The 20,937-nt window shown below is 47.4% G+C and overlaps 2 protein-coding genes across 2 annotated transcripts in view; both read right to left on the bottom strand.

Moving 5' to 3' along the window:
- LOC127693585 (cactin-like) overlaps positions 1-9,833 on the bottom strand; it is a 15,104-nt gene extending 5,271 nt beyond the window's left edge. Inside the window, 4 exon segments of the mRNA XM_052194559.1 lie at positions 8-1,264; positions 1,266-1,477; positions 1,480-1,615; positions 9,798-9,833. Coding sequence (XP_052050519.1) covers positions 8-1,264; positions 1,266-1,477; positions 1,480-1,615; positions 9,798-9,833 — 1,641 coding nt within the window.
- Positions 9,834-10,397: 564 nt separating this feature from the next.
- Positions 10,398-20,772, bottom strand: LOC127693584 (cactin-like). The gene is given in 4 exon segments (XM_052194558.1): positions 10,398-12,236; positions 12,238-12,449; positions 12,452-12,560; positions 20,737-20,772. Coding segments are annotated over 4 exon segments (2,196 nt in total).
- Between the last annotated feature and the right edge of the window lie 165 nt (positions 20,773-20,937).

Genomic DNA, 20,937 nt, shown 5'->3' with positions numbered 1-20,937 from the left:
CATGCGCCTTGAGCAGCTGCGGGCTGTAGCGGCCAGCATCAAAGTCGGCCAGACTCTGCTGGATCAGCTCCTCCTCCAGCGCCACGGCCTCGCCATCTGCCTCCCCCGGTGCTGGGGTCACTGAAGCCCCGGGGCTGGGGGCCCGCTCTTCAGGTTCGGGGCTGGGGGTGGCCTTGGGCTCTGGCTTGAGGACTGGGAACAGGGGCTCGCTCTCCACGCCCTGCTCCTGCTTCAGCCGGCACAGCTTCCGTCTAAGAACATCTCGATGGCGCTCACGGAGCCTGGCCCTGGCCATGCGTGCACACAAGGGCTGCAGCAGGCTCTCCCAGTAGCCCGTGTCGAGGCCGGGGCCGCCGGCACGGACCTTGCGCTCGATGGCCTGGAAGATGGCCCGCAGCTGGCTGTAGGTCTTTCCCTTGAACACCGCCTGCACGTCGGAGCTGACCGCTGCGTGGACTGTCTCCCGGCGGCGCTCGCCTGGGCCCTGGCCAGAGGCCTCCAGCTTGCGGAGCTTGGCGATCTCATCCTCTGTGATGGTGGTCATGTCCCGCCAGAAGTCCACGTTCTTGCCCTGCTCCAGGTCCATGGACACCTGGATGTCTTCTAGCAGGTCCTCCAAGTCTGCCACCGTGAGGCCGTTGAGGTAGGTGCAGGGTTCGTGCATCCCCACGTCCAGGTCCGAGTCCTCCTCTGCACTGATGTACCTGGTCAGCAGGTCGATGGGCTTGGGCCGCCCCGCTCGGATTCGGATCTGGGAGCGAAGCTTGGCCTGCTGCAAGCAGAAGCTGTGCTCCTGCTCCTCCCAGGTCTGAAGGTGCTCTGCCTCCTTCTCCCGCTGCAGCAACTCCAGCTCCTGCTCCCGCCTGGCTCGCTCGCGTTCCCGCTCTAGCCGTAGCCTTTTGACCTTGTGCAGCTCCAGCCGGTTCTCCTCCCGGATCCTCTGGCTGTGCTCCTTCAGCTCCTGGTCGGCCAGGTGGCTGATGCCTTTCTTCTCCAAGGCCTGCTTCCAGATGAAGGTGCCCAGCAGGTTGTTGTCTCCAAAGGGGTTGTTGCTGTTGCTGTAGCCCACGTGATCCTCGCCCCAGCCCATCCTCTGGCTCTTCTTGAGCTCCTTAGCTTCCTTCTTGGCCAGTCTTCGTGCGCGCTTCTCCTCGGGTGTCTCCAGGGCCTTGAGCAGCTCTTTTTGCAGCTTGTGCTCCTCAGGAAGCCACAGTCGTTCCTGCAGGCTGTGCTGCTGCCTCGGGGCCATGGCTGCTTCCTCTGGAACTCCAGGAGCGTCTTGGGGAGTCCCAGCTAGATTCTGATGACTCTGGGGACCGAGAGCGCCTGGAACCCTTCTAGGCCCGGGAGCCTTATGTCTCTCCCCAGTCAGAGTGTGAGGACCGGTCCTTTGAGTGCCACCGAGGTGTCCGAACGCTGCTCTGGCTTCGCCTCCTAGACTTCTGCAACCAGTCTCCTTCCGAATCTGACCGCCCGGGTTGCGCTGCTCCTGTTCAAGCTGGCACTCCTGTTGCTTTCGCCTTCCACTGCTCTGCCTGTGGCTCTGGCCGCAGGTGCAATCCGAGCTCTGACTCCCACTCTGCCTCTTCTGTACCCAGCGAGAGTCCTGAGGCTTCTGGCCGCCAGTGCGGCCATCAAGGCTTTATATACCTTTTTTTTTTTTTTTTTTTTTTTTACATACAGGAAGGGGTGGATCCTATTAGGCGGGGCCAGCTCCAGAGCCTAGGTGAGCTCTCCCTGCCCCCCTTTTTAAAATTAACTTGTGCCTGGTCTTCAGCACAAGTTCTGGGACAGCCAAGGCCACACAGAGAAACCATGGCTATGAAAAATCCAAAACCAAGCCAACACAGAAATAAAACAGTGTAGCCGAGCAGTGGTGGCACACGCCTTTAATCCCAGCACTTGAGAGGCAGAGAGGCAGGTGGATTTCTGAGTTGAAGAACAGCCTGGTCTACAGTGTGAGTTCCAGGACAGCCAGGGCTACACACAGAAAGCCTGTCTCGAAAAAAGCAAAAACAAAACAAAAAAACAAAACAAAACAAAACAAAACAAAAAACAAATAAACGGAAAAAAACCCAAAACAAACAAACAAACAAAAAAAAAAAACAGTCACCAGAATTCCTCAGTCCTGGGTGCAATTTTTGAGTGAATCACACACACACACACACCAGGTAAATGAAAAAATCTAGGTTTTCATTCCAGCACTACAGAACTTAATGATGGATGTCTTCCTGAAATGCAAACACCTGGGAGGTAGAGGGAGGAGGATTAAGAGGTACTCAAGGCCAGCCTCCTTCTAGGACACTGTATCTCAAAACAATGAAATCCGCGGGGTGGGGGTGGGGGTGGGGTGGTGCATGCCTTTATTCTCAGTACTGTGAAGGTAGGGGCAGGCAGATCTCTATGAGTTCCAGGCCAGCCTGGTCTCCAACGCAAGTTTTAGGGCAGCCAGGGCTACACAGAGACACCCTGTCTATCAAAAATCGAAAACCAAACGGTTTTTCTTGCAAGCTTCTGGTGTGGTGCGTTCGACTGGCGGCTGCTAGAGTCGAGACTGTGAGGGTCTAGAGGAAGCTTTAGACCTGGGAGAGAGCTGAATAAGGCTCTCCATCTGTAAACAGCGAGTCAGTAAGGGCGGGAGCCATTTTGTTTTGCTTCTGGTCCCTGCAGTTTACTGGGCCCCTCTAGGGACAAATTGTGTGATTTTCCTTGCTCTGTGTTCTTGAATCTAGAGGCCTGACTGTGGCAGGGTCAGGCTGTCTATGTGGTGTTATTTTGTATCGTGTTTTGTGTTCTTGAACTTAGACAGACAATATTATTTTGACTTTGACTGAAAAGCAACTCCTTCTGTGGCGCCAAAATCAGGTCACATGACTCAAGGGCGCCTACTTAGAACAAAAGGAGAGACAAAATACTTGGGCTCTGACGCCCCCCCTGAAAAGGAAAACAAGTCTTAACAAGACGCTCAAAGTGGCACGTGCGAGAATTTTGGGTTTAAATTGGTACAGATGGTTTATTTCTTTTATTATAAGTTGTTTAAATTATTATGATCGATGTGATGTTAAACTTTGTGGTTATATTGTTCCTCTGGGAGAGAGGTCAAAATAAGAGAGACCTCCAGAAGACTAGATTCTAAAATAGCAAATGAAAAATCTGTCTTTGTGATACTAAAATCTTGTTTTGAGAGTTACATTACAGAAAATGCCACTCCCCTTCATATCTCAACATCCATGTTGAGACTGAAGAAACGGTCTTTCTAGAGAATATAGAAATGGTCAGATTTAAAACGGGGAGAAAATAAAATTAATTTCATTTGATAAAAATCTTTATAATTGGTATTAAGTTCAAGGCATAAGTTCTTATTTGATACAGGGTTTATTTTGATAGAAAAATCAAGGTTTTCATTGGTATAAATGCTAAATTTAAAAGTATAGGATGTACACCCAGTTCTTTGTTATTTTTACCGATCTGAGATCTTTAAACCTATGAGTTTAGGGCTAAATAGAAATATAAGGCTCTGAGTTTATTGTTAGGTTGTTTTCTAGGTTTTAATCAGAAATAGCTGAAGATAGTTTGACAACAGTCCACATTACTTTACATAGATAGTTGGTTTTCAAAAAATGTCAAAAATCCATGGAATTTGATATTTAAGTCTTAAAAGTTGTGTTAAGCTATATATATATATATATATATATATATATATATATATATATATATATATATATATATATATTTAGTTAATATTGGTCACTCTTAGATTTCTGATGGTATTGAAGACTGTTAGACTCACATAGAGCCCAAGCTGTTTAATCCTGAGAAAGCTCATATAGATTTAAATAAATGATTTTCAGGTGACATAAAATTTAAAGCCAGGACATGAGTCAATTCTTACAATGTTAATTCTTAAGTGTTAATTCTGACAGTCTTTTAAGATAATACAGATGAAAGGGTCCTGTTTAATTGACAGGGATGATAAACTAGATGTTATGTCTATCTTATAGTTTATAATTTACAAAATGGTAATAATTATGCTCAATTGATATTTAGAGAAGACCACAGAATGGAGCAGGAGAGGACCTGAGACCACCTATCCTGATACCATGGTAGCTCTCTCACTAAGGGTATATTTCCCAAGAGACTAATTAATCTCTTTGAGACTGTTTTATTTGTAATACAGGAAGCCAAAAAGATTACCCCTTCAGACAAAAGGTAAGAGGCATCTGACACACCAACACCAGACTCCACTGACAGGTCTCGAGGGCATGGCAGGCCAGAATTTGACCAAGGTATGTAAGGTTAAGCAGGGACCAGATGAGTCAGCTGCAGCTTTTCTAGAGCAGCTAGCTCATAGAGGCATTCTGCCAATATACATGCTATGAATCCAGGGGCTCAGGATATAAAGCTACTATGATAATGGCTCTTATAGACAGGGCTAGTAGAGATATCAAGAAAAAAGCTGCAGAGGCTAGAGGGATTTGGTGCAGGTTGCTGAGAAGGTCTGTAGAAGGATTTAGTAGTATAGGTTATTGAGAAAGTCTATAGAGAGATTTAGTACAGTTTGCTGACACAGGGAGACAGAGGAGGAAAAGAAATGGAGAAAAAGAAAGAAAATGACAGAGAAGGAAGGAAGCTACAGAGAATCCTGGATATAATAGTTAGAAAAAGCAGAAAAGGGAGACAGAAAAGGACCAGTGTGCATACTGTAAGGAAAGAGGCCACTGAGCCAGAGTGTGCCCTAAGAAATAGAAGCCAGGAGCAGGAATTCCCAGGTCTTGGGAAAGTGCCCCCAAATGGCAAACCCAGGTGTTAGCCCTGGGTGAAGGTAGCAACTAGGGGAGATGGGTTTTCTGACCACCTCCCCCAACCCAAGATAACTGTGGGAGTAAGGAGAAACCCATTCAGTTCTTGGTGGACACAGGGGCTCAACACTCAGTCTTCCAAGCCAATGGTGCTCTTTCCAAGAAAAGATCTTGGATCCAAGGAGCCCCTGGCACCAAAATGTATTCATGGACTACCCGAAGAACTGCGGACCTAGGGATGGGATGGATAGCCCATTCATTTAGGGTCACCCCAGACTGTTCCTACTCTCTGTTGGAGTAAGACATACTCTCCAAAATGGGGAGGGGGGCAGATATGCTTCCTGTGCAACGGGCTGTAGCTAACTGGCCCAAAAGGAGAGATTGACCCCCGCTGAAAGTTGCTACAGACAGGAGCAGTTTTCTCCATGATGGAAACAGGTGCTGCTATGGTGGACGGCACAAATGTCATCTGGGTAGAAGAATCTTTACCCCCTGGCATGTCAACACAGAAAGTGGAGCTTGTTGCCCTCACCAAGACCTTGAAACTTGGAACCAGCAAGAAAATCAACATCCACACGGATAACAGGTATGCCTTTGACACAGCCCATGTCAACAGGGATATATGCCAAGAGGACAGCTCACATCAGAGGAAACCAACAGGAAATATTGGACCTCTTAGATGTCCTAATGAAGTCAACCACTGTGAGTATTCACTGCCCAGGATGTCCAAAGGGAAAAGACTCAATGGGCAATAACCAGGCAGAGCAAGTGGCTCCAGGAATGGATATGCAGGAGCCTATACTGATTATGGGCCTGTAAGAGACACCCATTGGGAAATGGGACAAAATTAAGGAACAGCCTCACTTAAAAAAGGACTGAGATTACTGGCCACCCTACCAACTATTACCAAGAGAGGGTGAACACAAGAAGGGAGAACTGTACTCCCGGGAAAGTAAGCCAAAGACTCACTAGGCCAAATGTACAGAAGGACTCATTTAAGGGATTAAAAAAAAAAAAAAAAACTTTGTCCTGGCAGTTAAGAGACCAAATGTATGTATTTATGACTCAGGTTTTAGGCTAGAGAGATAGTAGAACAGTGTAAGATATGCCAGCAAGTAAATGCTTATGCAGTAAAGATTAAACAGGGTAAAAGACCTAGAAGAGAACAGTCTAGAATATATTAAGAGGTTTTATAAAAACTAAGGCAGGAGAATATGGTTATAAAATATCTTCCAGCATTCATAGATACTTTTCTCTAGATCGGTTGAAGCAGGAAACAGCTGCCAAGGTTAGAAGAAAATTTCCCGAGTTTCAGAGTGCCCAAGGTAATTGGATCAGATAATGGTTCTGTTTTTGTTTCTAAGGTAAGTCAGAAATTGACAGAGATATTGGGGACTAATTGGAAACATTATTGGATGTACTGTCCCCAGGGCTCAAGGCAGGTAGAGAGAATAAACAAAACGCTATGAAAGACCTTAACTAAATTGACCTTGGAGACTGGCTCAGGCTGGGTGGTGCCTCTCCCCTTGTTTCTGAAGAGCCCCTACCATTTTAACCTGACCCCCCCCCTGGATGTCCTCTTTGATACCCCAACTCCTTTGGTGTCCACTGGGCCTTCCCAGGAGGTGTCCCACAATATGAGATTTGCCTTAAATGCTCCAGGCATGCCAGAGACACCTCAATGCTTCCAGATAGGTGACTGGATCTGTATAAGAAGGCTTCAGGAACTGTTGCTGGAACCCTGATGAAAGAAACCCTTACCAAATTGACCACAGAGACTGGTGTTAATAATTAAATAGCTCTCCTACCCTTTTTGCTTCAGGCTTTTGTTCTCTAGGCTCAAGGCCATCGAGTGGGTGAGGCAGCGACCATGGAAGGCCTACTCGGGAGAAAGAGACTTGCAAGTCATTTCCAAGTTGGAGGTTCGGTCTACGTTAGACGCCACTGCACAGAATACCTTGAGACTTGGTGGAAAGGCCCTTATCTTGTACCCTTTATCCACCCTGCTTTCTGCTTTGATGAGACCCTTTGTAATTTTACTCCTTTTGCTTACAATTGGAACCTGTGTGATTAACCGGTTAATAGTTTTTATTAGGGAACGAATAATTGCTGTGCAGATTCTTATGCTACGCCAACAATATCAGAGATTTAGGGCAGGACAATCCAGAATATATAGAGTCAGAGATTTAGCTCTATAGTTCTAAGATTAGAACTATTAACAAGAGAAGAAGTGGGGAGTGAAAGGATAGAAAATAATAGAGCCTAATCTAATGACCCCAAGAAGTCAGCAGTTTAAAATGCTATCTCGCTTTGTTAGAAACTAGGTAAAAGGTCACATTCCAGAGCCTGCCCTTTGTTTAGACCTAGCAGAAAGGCCTTGAATAGGTGATCCTGGCCCCACAAGGTAACTGGAAATGGGCTAAGCTTATCTTGCTTCTGTAAACTGCTTATGCCATTACCCCTATGCAGGAGTTCATGCAGCTATAGACATTCAAGAAAATAGGAAACTAATTGGTCCACTGAGCGTGGGCTCCAATAATTTAAACTGATTGGCCTAAAAACTATGGAGTGGTACAAATCAATTGGCTCACATTTTAAGGGCTCTCCATGCTAAGAAATGATTGGTTTGTGATTCATGGGCTTTTCCGTAAACTTATAAAGGCTGTCGCAATTTGGCACTCGTGGTCCATAGTCCTCTAGCCCTGTGCGGTGTATAGCTGTGGAACCCAGAATTCTGGAATAAAAAAATCCTCATGTTATTGTATCGAGACCATTTCTCAGAGTGATTTGGGTGTTGCCTTCCGAGGTGTGGGATGTTGGGGCACCCTTGGTTTTGGGGAGTCTTACTAAATAACCTAGAAGATGGTGCCAAAACTTGGAGAAGGCCAGTCCCCAGCCTGATGGCTTTGGTCATTCCTGGCCACATGGGGGCCACTGTATCCCTCTCTCCTTCTCTTCTAGGTACATCATTCCTTCAGACTCTCTGGGTACCCATCTCCAGCTACATTGTCTCACTTAACCCTTACAACCCCAAGGTAGGCTCATTGAGAGCAACCAGCTGTGCAGGGATGGGAAGTTACATTTTCTAGTACTATTGGTTTCCCTCAGAAGCACTCACTACAACTCTTGCAAAGGAATAGCCCAGGCTGTCTTCTGGTAGCAGGAGGTGGCAGCATTGGTGTGACAGACCTGGCAGGAACAGTGTTCTCCCCCTCTATCAGACAACTGAAACAAAGACATAGGAATTTCCCCAGGAATACCATGCTTGAAGAAGCAAAGGTTCCCAGCTGGGGGTGGGGGATGGGATGGGTCTGGGGCAGGGGATATGGGGAACAGTTGCCTTTCCAGAGGAGACTTCACAGTCTTAAAATCTTGTCAGGCTGGGTAGTAGTAGTACAGACTTTAAGAACTCGGGAGGCAGAGGCAGGCTGTTCTCTGAGTTTGAGGTAGCCTGATCTAAAGAGTGAGTTCCAGGACAGCCAGGGAGACACAGAGAAGCTGGGTCTCAAAACAAAACAAAAAACAAATGTGGAGAGCCTTACTGGGGTACCATGCTGCCTGGCAGGAGTCTGATATTGACCAGGGACACGGGCCCAAGCAGGAATCTGACATTAGGGCATAATGAGGAAGTAGGTTAAGGCAGAAGCAGGCTTCAGGCAAGATTCTGGGCTTGGACAAGGAAGTAGGCTCAGGTGTTTTGGTCATCCTTACACACCCTTGGAAACAACTGTCACTGAAATGATGTGGGACTTTGCTTACTGCATTGACAATTTTGTGTTTACTGTCTTGCTTATTCCTTATTGTACTACTATTGACCTTAATTCCTACAGGTAATTAAATGGTATAAAAATGGATTTGGAATTATTAAACTCGCCCTTCAGTCTCAGAATTGACTGAGGTCATACTGCAGTTTTGTCTAATTGTCTCTTTCTTTTCAATCCTCACTCCTGCACTGGAGAACCTGTTGACTGACTGAGTGGGCTTGGTTAAACAAACAAACAAACAAACAAACAAAGCATCAGTTCTCATTATAAATGTTATTTATTTTCTTTGTCTTTTTGAGACAAGGTTTCTCTGAGTAGCCCTGGCTGTCCTGGAACTCACTCTGTAGACTAGGCTGGCCTCAAACTCAGAAATCTGCCTGCATCTGCCTCCCAAGTGCTGGGATTACAGGCGTGTGCCACCACTGCCCGGCTAGATGGTTTTAAGACACCATATACTTGCTTTGATTTTATAGGATCCCACTCCTCAGGAACTTAACCACCTCTCTCCTCACCCCCCATCCCCCACCCCACCCCACCCCCACATACTACCACCACCACTCCCTGGCTCTGTTAGAACTCAGTCTGGAGGCAAGGCTGACCTTGAATGTAGTGAACCGACTGCCTCTTTCTTGCCAGTGCAGACTTTGCTGGCATGCATTACCCCGGCCAGGCAAGTGTTTAAACTTTGCAAAAAATGAGAATTGGAGTTTCAAAGAGAAATTGGATTTTAAAAGAGACTGGATTTTTCAAAACAGATTTTTGTTTTTAAATGTGAGTACACTGTTACTGTCTTCAGACACACGAGTAGAGGGTTGTGAGCCACTTTTTGGGTGCTGGGAATTGAACTTAGGACGTCTGGAAGACCAGTCAGTGTTTTTAACAGCCATCTGTCCAGCCCCAAGACTGTATTATTTTTTTTTTTAGCTTAAGCTTTTTATTTAATGTATCAAAACCACATGGGGTGGTTGAGCAAGTCCATGGAAACAAGATATTTCTGCCACCTCAATCAGCCCAAGAACAGTTCCAAGTCCTTGAAAGACAGGCAGGCAGGCAGGGATGGGCCAGCAGGGCTGTGACCCTCACAGAGCTGGAAACTGAAGCCCAGAGGTGGTCCTCTGTAATGTGTGATTATTAAAACCCAAACCCGGCTATCCCTGCCTACTCTCGACCGCGGTGGTCCTCCTGCCTCCATGGCTTTCCCCAAGTGGTGGCCCACCCGATTTCCAGCGGTTACCTGGGGGAAGGAGGTAACTCTGGCCTTCCCAGACATCGTTCCCTGCCCTTAGTGTGATGCTGTAGCGGGGTCGAATCCCTCCCCACACCCCAGACCGGTCTAAAGAAAACTCCAGAGGCTTGTAATTTATCAGTCAGATTTATTACAATAAATCCTCAACCCACAAAACACCCACACAAAGACCTTAAAACTTAATTGATATTGACACAAGCTGCACACCTAGACGAGGCAAGCCAACCCTACATGATTTAATCATCTACGAAATCCCAAATTCCTATTGTTCCCAGGACATCCTGGTTCTGGTTCGTCTTTAGATCCCACAGGTTCCTAGATCCCACAGGTTCCATCTTCTCTCCATCTCCATCTCCATCTTCTTCTCCCTCTGTCCCGCCTCTAAACCTCTCAGCCAACCTTCCCTTCACAATGCCCAATCACAGGCTCTAGCCTCCTTTTTCTCCTGCCCTCGCCTGCGCGCAGTCAGCAATCTACAGTCCACGGATCCCCAGGGCTTCGGAAGGCGGCCTCCTGGTCCTCTGGGCCTTGGCACCCGGGAGCTGTGCAGGGCCCGGTGTGGGTGGCAGGGACCGCAGCCCACAGGCGTCACCGGCGGTAGCGGTAGCGCTTGAACTGGAACCAGAGCTGGAAGATTGCGTTGGCGAACTGGCAGCGGAAGCCGTGGCGGTGTGAGTAGTCCCACTCGCGGCTGACGATCTTGAAGGCGATGTCCTCGTAGGGCGGGCCCGCGTGGAAGCGCAGGATGGCAAAGTCCGGGTTGTCCTCGCAGGCCTCCAGGAAGTACTCGGGCGTGGCGCGCTTCGCGATGAGGTCCGGGTAGAAGATGTTGAATCTGTAGCCCTGCACGATCTTGGGCGGAGGGTTGTCCGAGTCGTAGTGCGTCTGGTTGTACTTGTTCCACTCGAAGCCCGTGTGCACGCGGTTGAAAAAGCGCGGCTTGCGCGGCCTGAACTTGTCGGACCACAGGTAGGCGCGGCCAGGCAGTGGCACCTCCAGGCTGAAGTGCGCCTCGTCCCGCCCCATGCCCTCCCTGGCGCGCTGGAGGAAGGTGTCCTCTGAGTTCTCGCTCGCGTCCCCTGGGGCCCGAAGCTGCTGGCGGGACTGCTGCAGGCGCTGCAGGTCCTCCTGCGGCTCCAGCACCTGCGCGCCCGCCGGCAGCTCATGCGCCTTGAGCAGCTGCGGGCTGTAGCGGCCAGCATCAAAGTCGGCCAGACTCTGCTGGATCAGCTCCTCCTCCAGCGCCACGGCCTCGCCATCTGCCTCCCCCGGTGCTGGGGTCACTGAAGCCCCGGGGCTGGGGGCCCGCTCTTCAGGTTCGGGGCTGGGGGTGGCCTTGGGCTCTGGCTTGAGGACTGGGAACAGGGGCTCGCTCTCCACGCCCTGCTCCTGCTTCAGCCGGCACAGCTTCCGTCTAAGAACATCTCGATGGCGCTCACGGAGCCTGGCCCTGGCCATGCGTGCACACAAGGGCTGCAGCAGGCTCTCCCAGTAGCCCGTGTCGAGGCCGGGGCCGCCGGCACGGACCTTGCGCTCGATGGCCTGGAAGATGGCCCGCAGCTGGCTGTAGGTCTTTCCCTTGAACACCGCCTGCACGTCGGAGCTGACCGCTGCGTGGACTGTCTCCCGGCGGCGCTCGCCTGGGCCCTGGCCAGAGGCCTCCAGCTTGCGGAGCTTGGCGATCTCATCCTCTGTGATGGTGGTCATGTCCCGCCAGAAGTCCACGTTCTTGCCCTGCTCCAGGTCCATGGACACCTGGATGTCTTCTAGCAGGTCCTCCAAGTCTGCCACCGTGAGGCCGTTGAGGTAGGTGCAGGGTTCGTGCATCCCCACGTCCAGGTCCGAGTCCTCCTCTGCACTGATGTACCTGGTCAGCAGGTCGATGGGCTTGGGCCGCCCCGCTCGGATTCGGATCTGGGAGCGAAGCTTGGCCTGCTGCAAGCAGAAGCTGTGCTCCTGCTCCTCCCAGGTCTGAAGGTGCTCTGCCTCCTTCTCCCGCTGCAGCAACTCCAGCTCCTGCTCCCGCCTGGCTCGCTCGCGTTCCCGCTCTAGCCGTAGCCTTTTGACCTTGTGCAGCTCCAGCCGGTTCTCCTCCCGGATCCTCTGGCTGTGCTCCTTCAGCTCCTGGTCGGCCAGGTGGCTGATGCCTTTCTTCTCCAAGGCCTGCTTCCAGATGAAGGTGCCCAGCAGGTTGTTGTCTCCAAAGGGGTTGTCGCTGTTGCTGTAGCCCACGTGATCCTCGCCCCAGCCCATCCTCTGGCTCTTCTTGAGCTCCTTAGCTTCCTTCTTGGCCAGTCTTCGTGCGCGCTTCTCCTCGGGTGTCTCCAGGGCCTTGAGCAGCTCTTTTTGCAGCTTGTGCTCCTCAGGAAGCCACAGTCGTTCCTGCAGGCTGTGCTGCTGCCTCGGGGCCATGGCTGCTTCCTCTGGAACTCCAGGAGCGTCTTGGGGAGTCCCAGCTAGATTCTGATGACTCTGGGGACCGAGAGCGCCTGGAACCCTTCTAGGCCCGGGAGCCTTATGTCTCTCCCCAGTCAGAGTGTGAGGACCGGTCCTTTGAGTGCCACCGAGGTGTCCGAACGCTGCTCTGGCTTCGCCTCCTAGACTTCTGCAACCAGTCTCCTTCCGAATCTGACCGCCCGGGTTGCGCTGCTCCTGTTCAAGCTGGCACTCCTGTTGCTTTCGCCTTCCACTGCTCTTCCTGTGGCTCTGGCCGCAGGTGCAATCCGAGCTCTGACTCCCACTCTGCCTCTTCTGTACCCAGCGAGAGTCCTGAGGCTTCTGGCTGCCAGTGCGGCCATCAAGGCTTTATATACCTTTTTTTTTTTTTTTTTTTTTTTACATACAGGAAGGGGTGGATCCTATTAGGCGGGGCCAGCTCCAGAGCCTAGGTGAGCTCTCCCTGCCCCCCTTTTTAAAATTAACTTGTGCCTGGTCTTCAGCACAAGTTCTGGGACAGCCAAGGCCACACAGAGAAACCATGGCTATGAAAAATCCAAAACCAAGCCAACACAGAAATAAAACAGTGTAGCCGAGCAGTGGTGGCACACGCCTTTAATCCCAGCACTTGAGAGGCAGAGAGGCAGGTGGATTTCTGAGTTGAAGAACAGCCTGGTCTACAGTGTGAGTTCCAGGACAGCCAGGGCTACACACAGAAAGCCTGTCTCGAAAAAAGCAAAAACAAAACAAAAAAACAAAACAAAACAAAACAAAACAAAAAACAAATAAACGAAAAAAAACCCAAAACAAACAAACAAACAAACAAAAAAAACAGTCACCAGAATTCCTCAGTCCTGGGTGCAATTTTTGAGTGAATCACACACACACACACACCAGGTAAATGAAAAAATCTAGGTTTTCATTCCAGCACTACAGAACTTAATGATGGATGTCTTCCTGAAATGCAAACACCTGGGAGGTAGAGGGAGGAGGATTAAGAGGTACTCAAGGCCAGCCTCCTTCTAGGACACTGTATCTCAAAACAATGAAATCCGCGGGGTGGGGGTGGGGGTGGGGTGGTGCATGCCTTTATTCTCAGTACTGTGAAGGTAGGGGCAGGCAGATCTCTATGAGTTCCAGGCCAGCCTGGTCTCCAACGCAAGTTTTAGGGCAGCCAGGGCTACACAGAGACACCCTGTCTATCAAAAATCGAAAACCAAACGGTTTTTCTTGCAAGCTTCTGGTGTGGTGCGTTCGACTGGCGGCTGCTAGAGTCGAGACTGTGAGGGTCTAGAGGAAGCTTTAGACCTGGGAGAGAGCTGAATAAGGCTCTCCATCTGTAAACAGCGAGTCAGTAAGGGCGGGAGCCATTTTGTTTTGCTTCTGGTCCCTGCAGTTTACTGGGCCCCTCTAGGGACAAATTGTGTGATTTTCCTTGCTCTGTGTTCTTGAATCTAGAGGCCTGACTGTGGCAGGGTCAGGCTGTCTATGTGGTGTTATTTTGTATCGTGTTTTGTGTTCTTGAACTTAGACAGACAATATTATTTTGACTTTGACTGAAAAGCAACTCCTTCTGTGGCGCCAAAATCAGGTCACATGACTCAAGGGCGCCTACTTAGAACAAAAGGAGAGACAAAATACTTGGGCTCTGACGCCCCCCCTGAAAAGGAAAACAAGTCTTAACAAGACGCTCAAAGTGGCACGTGCGAGAATTTTGGGTTTAAATTGGTACAGATGGTTTATTTCTTTTATTATAAGTTGTTTAAATTATTATGATCGATGTGATGTTAAACTTTGTGGTTATATTGTTCCTCTGGGAGAGAGGTCAAAATAAGAGAGACCTCCAGAAGACTAGATTCTAAAATAGCAAATGAAAAATCTGTCTTTGTGATACTAAAATCTTGTTTTGAGAGTTACATTACAGAAAATGCCACTCCCCTTCATATCTCAACATCCATGTTGAGACTGAAGAAACGGTCTTTCTAGAGAATATAGAAATGGTCAGATTTAAAACGGGGAGAAAATAAAATTAATTTCATTTGATAAAAATCTTTATAATTGGTATTAAGTTCAAGGCATAAGTTCTTATTTGATACAGGGTTTATTTTGATAGAAAAATCAAGGTTTTCATTGGTATAAATGCTAAATTTAAAAGTATAGGATTTACACCCAGTTCTTTGTTATTTTTACCGATCTGAGATCTTTAAACCTATGAGTTTAGGGCTAAATAGAAATATAAGGCTCTGAGTTTATTGTTAGGGTGTTTTCTAGGTTTTAATCAGAAATAGCTGAAGATAGTTTGACAACAGTCCACATTACTTTACATAGATAGTTGGTTTTCAAAAAATGTCAAAAATCCATGGAATTTGATATTTAAGTCTTAAAAGTTGTGTTAAGCTATATATATATATATATATATATATATATATATTTAGTTAATATTGGTCACTCTTAGATTTCTGATGGTATTGAAGACTGTTAGACTCACATAGAGCCCAAGCTGTTTAATCCTGAGAAAGCTCATATAGATTTAAATAAATGATTTTCAGGTGACATAAAATTTAAAGCCAGGACATGAGTCAATTCTTACAATGTTAATTCTTAAGTGTTAATTCTGACAGTCTTTTAAGATAATACAGATGAAAGGGTCCTGTTTAATTGACAGGGATGATAAACTAGATGTTATGTCTATCTTATAGTTTATAATTTACAAAATGGTAATAATTTTGCTCAATTGATATTTAGAGAGGACCACAGAATGGAGCAGGAGAGGACCTGAGACCACCTATCCTGATACCATGGTAGCTCTCTCACTAAGGGTATATTTCCCAAGAGACTAATTAATCTCTTTGAGACTGTTTTATTTGTAATACAGGAAGCCAAGAAGATTACCCCTTCAGACAAAAGGTAAGAGGCATCTGACACACCAACACCAGACTCCACTGACAGGTCTCGAGGGCATGGCAGGCCAGAATTTGACCAAGGTATGTAAGGTTAAGCAGGGACCAGATGAGTCAGCTGCAGCTTTTCTAGAGCAGCTAGCTCATAGAGGCATTCTGCCAATATACATGCTATGAATCCAGGGGCTCAGGATATAAAGCTACTATGATAATGGCTCTTATAGACAGGGCTAGTAGAGATATCAAGAAAAAAGCTGCAGAGGCTAGAGGGATTTGGTGCAGGTTGCTGAGAAGGTCTGTAGAAGGATTTAGTAGTATAGGTTATTGAGAAAGTCTATAGAGAGATTTAGTACAGTTTGCTGACACAGGGAGACAGAGGAGGAAAAGAAATGGAGAAAAAGAAAGAAAATGACAGAGAAGGAAGGAAGCTACAGAGAATCCTGGATATAATAGTTAGAAAAAGCAGAAAAGGGAGACAGAAAAGGACCAGTGTGCATACTGCAAGGAAAGAGGCCACTGAGCCAGAGTGTGCCCTAAGAAATAGAAGCCAGGAGCAGGAATTCCCAGGTCTTGGGAAAGTGCCCCCAAATGGCAAACCCAGGTGTTAGCCCTGGGTGAAGATAGCAACTAGGGGAGATGGGTTTTCTGACCACCTCCCCCAACCCAGGATAACTATGGGAGTAAGGAGAAACCCATTCAGTTCTTGGTGGACACAGGGGCTCAACACTCAGTCTTCCAAGCCAATGGTGCTCTTTCCAAGAAAAGATCTTGGATCCAAGGAGCCCCTGGCACCAAAATGTATTCATGGACTACCCGAAGAACAGCGGACCTAGGGATGGGATGGGAAGCCCATTCATTTAGGGTCACCCCAGACTGTTCCTACTCTCTGTTGGAGTAAGACATACTCTCCAAAATGGGGAGGGGGGCAGATATGCTTCCTGTGCAACGGGCTGTAGCTAACTGGCCCAAAAGGAGAGATTGACCCCTGCTGAAAGTTGCTACAGACAGGAGCAGTTTTCTCCATGATGGAAACAGGTGCTGCTATGGTGGACGGCACAAATGTCATCTGGGTAGAAGAATCTTTACCCCCTGGCATGTCAACACAGAAAGTGGAGCTTGTTGCCCTCACCAAGACCTTGAAACTTGGAACCAGCAAGAAAATCAACATCCACACGGATAACAGGTATGCCTTTGACACAGCCCATGTCAACAGGGATATATGCCAAGAGGACAGCTCACATCAGAGGAAACCAACAGGAAATATTGGACCTCTTAGATGTCCTAATGAAGTCAACCACTGTGAGTATTCACTGCCCAGGATGTCCAAAGGGAAAAGACTCAATGGGCAATAACCAGGCAGAGCAAGTGGCTCCAGGAATGGATATGCAGGAGCCTATACTGATTATGGGCCTGTAAGAGACACCCATTGGGAAATGGGACAAAATTAAGGAACAGCCTCACTTAAAAAAGGACTGAGATTACTGGCCACCCTACCAACTTTTACCAAGAGAGGGTGAACACAAGAAGGGAGAACTGTACTCCCGGGAAAGTAAGCCAAAGACTCACTAGGCCAAATGTACAGAAGGACTCATTTAGGGGATTAAAAAAAAAAAAAACTTAGTCCTGGCAGTTAAGAGACCAAATGTATGTATTTATGACTCAGGTTTTAGGCTAGAGAGATAGTAGAACAGTGTAAGATATGCCAGCAAGTAAATGCTTATGCAGTAAAGATTAAACAGGGTAAAAGACCTAGAAGAGAACAGTCTAGAATATATTAAGAGGTTTTATAAAAACTAAGGCAGGAGAATATGGTTATAAAATATCTTCCAGCATTCATAGATACTTTTCTCTAGATCGGTTGAAGCAGGAAACAGCTGCCAAGGTTAGAAGAAAATTTCCCGAGTTTCAGAGTGCCCAAGGTAATTGGATCAGATAATGGTTCTGTTTTTGTTTCTAAGGTAAGTCAGAAATTGACAGAGATATTGGGGACTAATTGGAAACATTATTGGATGTACTGTCCCCAGGGCTCAAGGCAGGTAGAGAGAATAAACAAAACGCTATGAAAGACCTTAACTAAATTGACCTTGGAGACTGGCTCAGGCTGGGTGGTGCCTCTCCCCTTGTTTCTGAAGAGCCCCTACCATTTTAACCTGACCCCCCCCCTCGAGGTCCTCTTTGATACCCCAACTCCTTTGGTGTCCACTGGGCCCTCCCAGGAGGTGTCCCACAATATGAGATTTGCCTTAAATGCTCCAGGCATGCCAGAGACACCTCAATGCTTCCAGATAGGTGACTGGATCTGTATAAGAAGGCTTCAGGAACTGTTGCTGGAACCCTGATGAAAGAAACCCTTACCAAATTGACCACAGAGACTGGTGTTAATAATTAAATAGCTCTCCTACCCTTTTTGCTTCAGGCTTTTGTTCTCTAGGCTCAAGGCCATCGAGTGGGTGAGGCAGCGAGCATGGAAAGCCTACTCAGGAGAAAGAGACTTGCAAGTCATTTCCAAGTTGGAGGTTCGGTCTACGTTAGACGCCACTGCACAGAATACCTTGAGACTTGGTGGAAAGGCCCTTATCTTGTACCCTTTATCCACCCTGCTTTCTGCTTTGATGAGACCCTTTGTAATTTTACTCCTTTTGCTTACAATTGGAACCTGTGTGATTAACCGGTTAATAGTTTTTATTAGGGAACGAATAATTGCTGTGCAGATTCTTATGCTACGCCAACAATATCAGAGATTTAGGGCAGGACAATCCAGAATATATAGAGTCAGAGATTTAGCTCTATAGTTCTAAGATTAGAACTATTAACAAGAGAAGAAGTGGGGAGTGAAAGGATAGAAAATAATAGAGCCTAATCTAATGACCCCAAGAAGTCAGCAGTTTAAAATGCTATCTCGCTTTGTTAGAAACTAGGTAAAAGGTCACATTCCAGAGCCTGCCCTTTGTTTAGACCTAGCAGAAAGGCCTTGAATAGGTGATCCTGGCCCCACAAGGTAACTGGAAATAGGCTAAGCTTATCTTGCTTCTGTAAACTGCTTATGCCATTACCCCTATGCAGGAGTTCATGCAGCTATAGACATTCAAGAAAATAGGAAACTAATTGGTCCACTGAGCGTGGGCTCCAATAATTTAAACTGATTGGCCTAAAAACTATGGAGTGGTACAAATCAATTGGCTCACATTTTAAGGGCTCTCCATGCTAAGAAATGATTGGTTTGTGATTCATGGGCTTTTCCGTAAACTTATAAAGGCTGTCGCAATTTGGCACTCGTGGTCCATAGTCCTCTAGCCCTGTGCGGTGTATAGCTGTGGAACCCAGAATTCTGGAATAAAAAAATCCTCATGTTATTGTATCGAGACCATTTCTCAGAGTGATTTGGGTGTTGCCTTCCGAGGTGTGGGATGTTGGGGCACCCTTGGTTTTGGGGAGTCTTACTAAATAACCTAGAAGATGGTGCCAAAACTTGGAGAAGGCCAGTCCCCAGCCTGATGGCTTTGGTCATTCCTGGCCACATGGGGGCCACTGTATCCCTCTCTCCTTCTCTTCTAGGTACATCATTCCTTCAGACTCTCTGGGTACCCATCTCCAGCTACATTGTCTCACTTAACCCTTACAACCCCAAGGTAGGCTCATTGAGAGCAACCAGCTGTGCAGGGATGGGAAGTTACATTTTCTAGTACTATTGGTTTCCCTCAGAAGCACTCACTACAACTCTTGCAAAGGAATAGCCCAGGCTGTCTTCTGGTAGCAGGAGGTGGCAGCATTGGTGTGACAGACCTGGCAGGAACAGTGTTCTCCCCCTCTATCAGACAACTGAAACAAAGACATAGGAATTTCCCCAGGAATACCATGCTTGAAGAAGCAAAGGTTCCCAGCTGGGGGTGGGGGATGGGATGGGTCTGGGGCAGGGGATATGGGGAACAGTTGCCTTTCCAGAGGAGACTTCACAGTCTTAAAATCTTGTCAGGCTGGGTAGTAGTAGTACAGACTTTAAGAACTCGGGAGGCAGAGGCAGGCTGTTCTCTGAGTTTGAGGTAGCCTGATCTAAAGAGTGAGTTCCAGGACAGCCAGGGAGACACAGAGAAGCTGGGTCTCAAAACAAAACAAAAAACAAATGTGGAGAGCCTTACTGGGGTACCATGCTGCCTGGCAGGAGTCTGATATTGACCAGGGACACGGGCCCAAGCAGGAATCTGACATTAGGGCATAATGAGGAAGTAGGTTAAGGCAGAAGCAGGCTTCAGGCAAGATTCTGGGCTTGGACAAGGAAGTAGGCTCAGGTGTTTTGGTCATCCTTACACACCCTTGGAAACAACTGTCACTGAAATGATGTGGGACTTTGCTTACTGCATTGACAATTTTGTGTTTACTGTCTTGCTTATTCCTTATTGTACTACTATTGACCTTAATTCCTACAGGTAATTAAATGGTATAAAAATGGATTTGGAATTATTAAACTCGCCCTTCAGTCTCAGAATTGACTGAGGTCATACTGCAGTTTTGTCTAATTGTCTCTTTCTTTTCAATCCTCACTCCTGCACTGGAGAACCTGTTGACTGACTGAGTGGGCTTGGTTAAACAAACAAACAAACAAACAAACAAAGCATCAGTTCTCATTATAAATGTTATTTATTTTCTTTGTCTTTTTGAGACAAGGTTTCTCTGAGTAGCCCTGGCTGTCCTGGAACTCACTCTGTAGACTAGGCTGGCCTCAAACTCAGAAATCTGCCTGCATCTGCCTCCCAAGTGCTGGGATTACAGGCGTGTGCCACCACTGCCCGGCTAGATGGTTTTAAGACACCATATACTTGCTTTGATTTTATAGGATCCCACTCCTCAGGAACTTAACCACCTCTCTCCTCACCCCCCATCCCCCACCCCACCCCACCCCCACATACTACCACCACCACTCCCTGGCTCTGTTAGAACTCAGTCTGGAGGCAAGGCTGACCTTGAATGTAGTGAACCGACTGCCTCTTTCTTGCCAGTGCAGACTTTGCTGGCATGCATTACCCCGGCCAGGCAAGTGTTTAAACTTTGCAAAAAATGAGAATTGGAGTTTCAAAGAGAAATTGGATTTTAAAAGAGACTGGATTTTTCAAAACAGATTTTTGTTTTTAAATGTGAGTACACTGTTACTGTCTTCAGACACACGAGTAGAGGGTTGTGAGCCACTTTTTGGGTGCTGGGAATTGAACTTAGGACGTCTGGAAGACCAGTCAGTGTTTTTAACAGCCATCTGTCCAGCCCCAAGACTGTATTATTTTTTTTTTAGCTTAAGCTTTTTATTTAATGTATCAAAACCACATGGGGTGGTTGAGCAAGTCCATGGAAACAAGATATTTCTGCCACCTCAGTCAGCCCAAGAACAGTTCCAAGTCCTTGAAAGACAGGCAGGCAGGCAGGGATGGGCCAGCAGGGCTGTGACCCTCACAGAGCTGGAAACTGAAGCCCAGAGGTGGTCCTCTGTAATGTGTGATTATTAAAACCCAAACCCGGCTATCCCTGCCTACTCTCGACCGCGGTGGTCCTCCTGCCTCCATGGCTTTCCCCAAGTGGTGGCCCACCCGATTTCCAGCGGTTACCTGGGGGAAGGAGGTAACTCTGGCCTTCCCAGACATCGTTCCCTGCCCTTAGTGTGATGCTGTAGCGGGGTCGAATCCCTCCCCACACCCCAGACCGGTCTAAAGAAAACTCCAGAGGCTTGTAATTTATCAGTCAGATTTATTACAATAAATCCTCAACCCACAAAACACCCACACAAAGACCTTAAAACTTAATTGATA

This window comes from Apodemus sylvaticus, chromosome 10 (assembly GCF_947179515.1).
Source record: "Apodemus sylvaticus chromosome 10, mApoSyl1.1, whole genome shotgun sequence".
In the NCBI taxonomy this organism is placed as follows: Eukaryota; Metazoa; Chordata; class Mammalia; order Rodentia; family Muridae; genus Apodemus; species Apodemus sylvaticus.
Note: the sequence above shows the minus strand (reverse complement) of the source record. Positions and strands in the feature narration are given on the sequence as shown.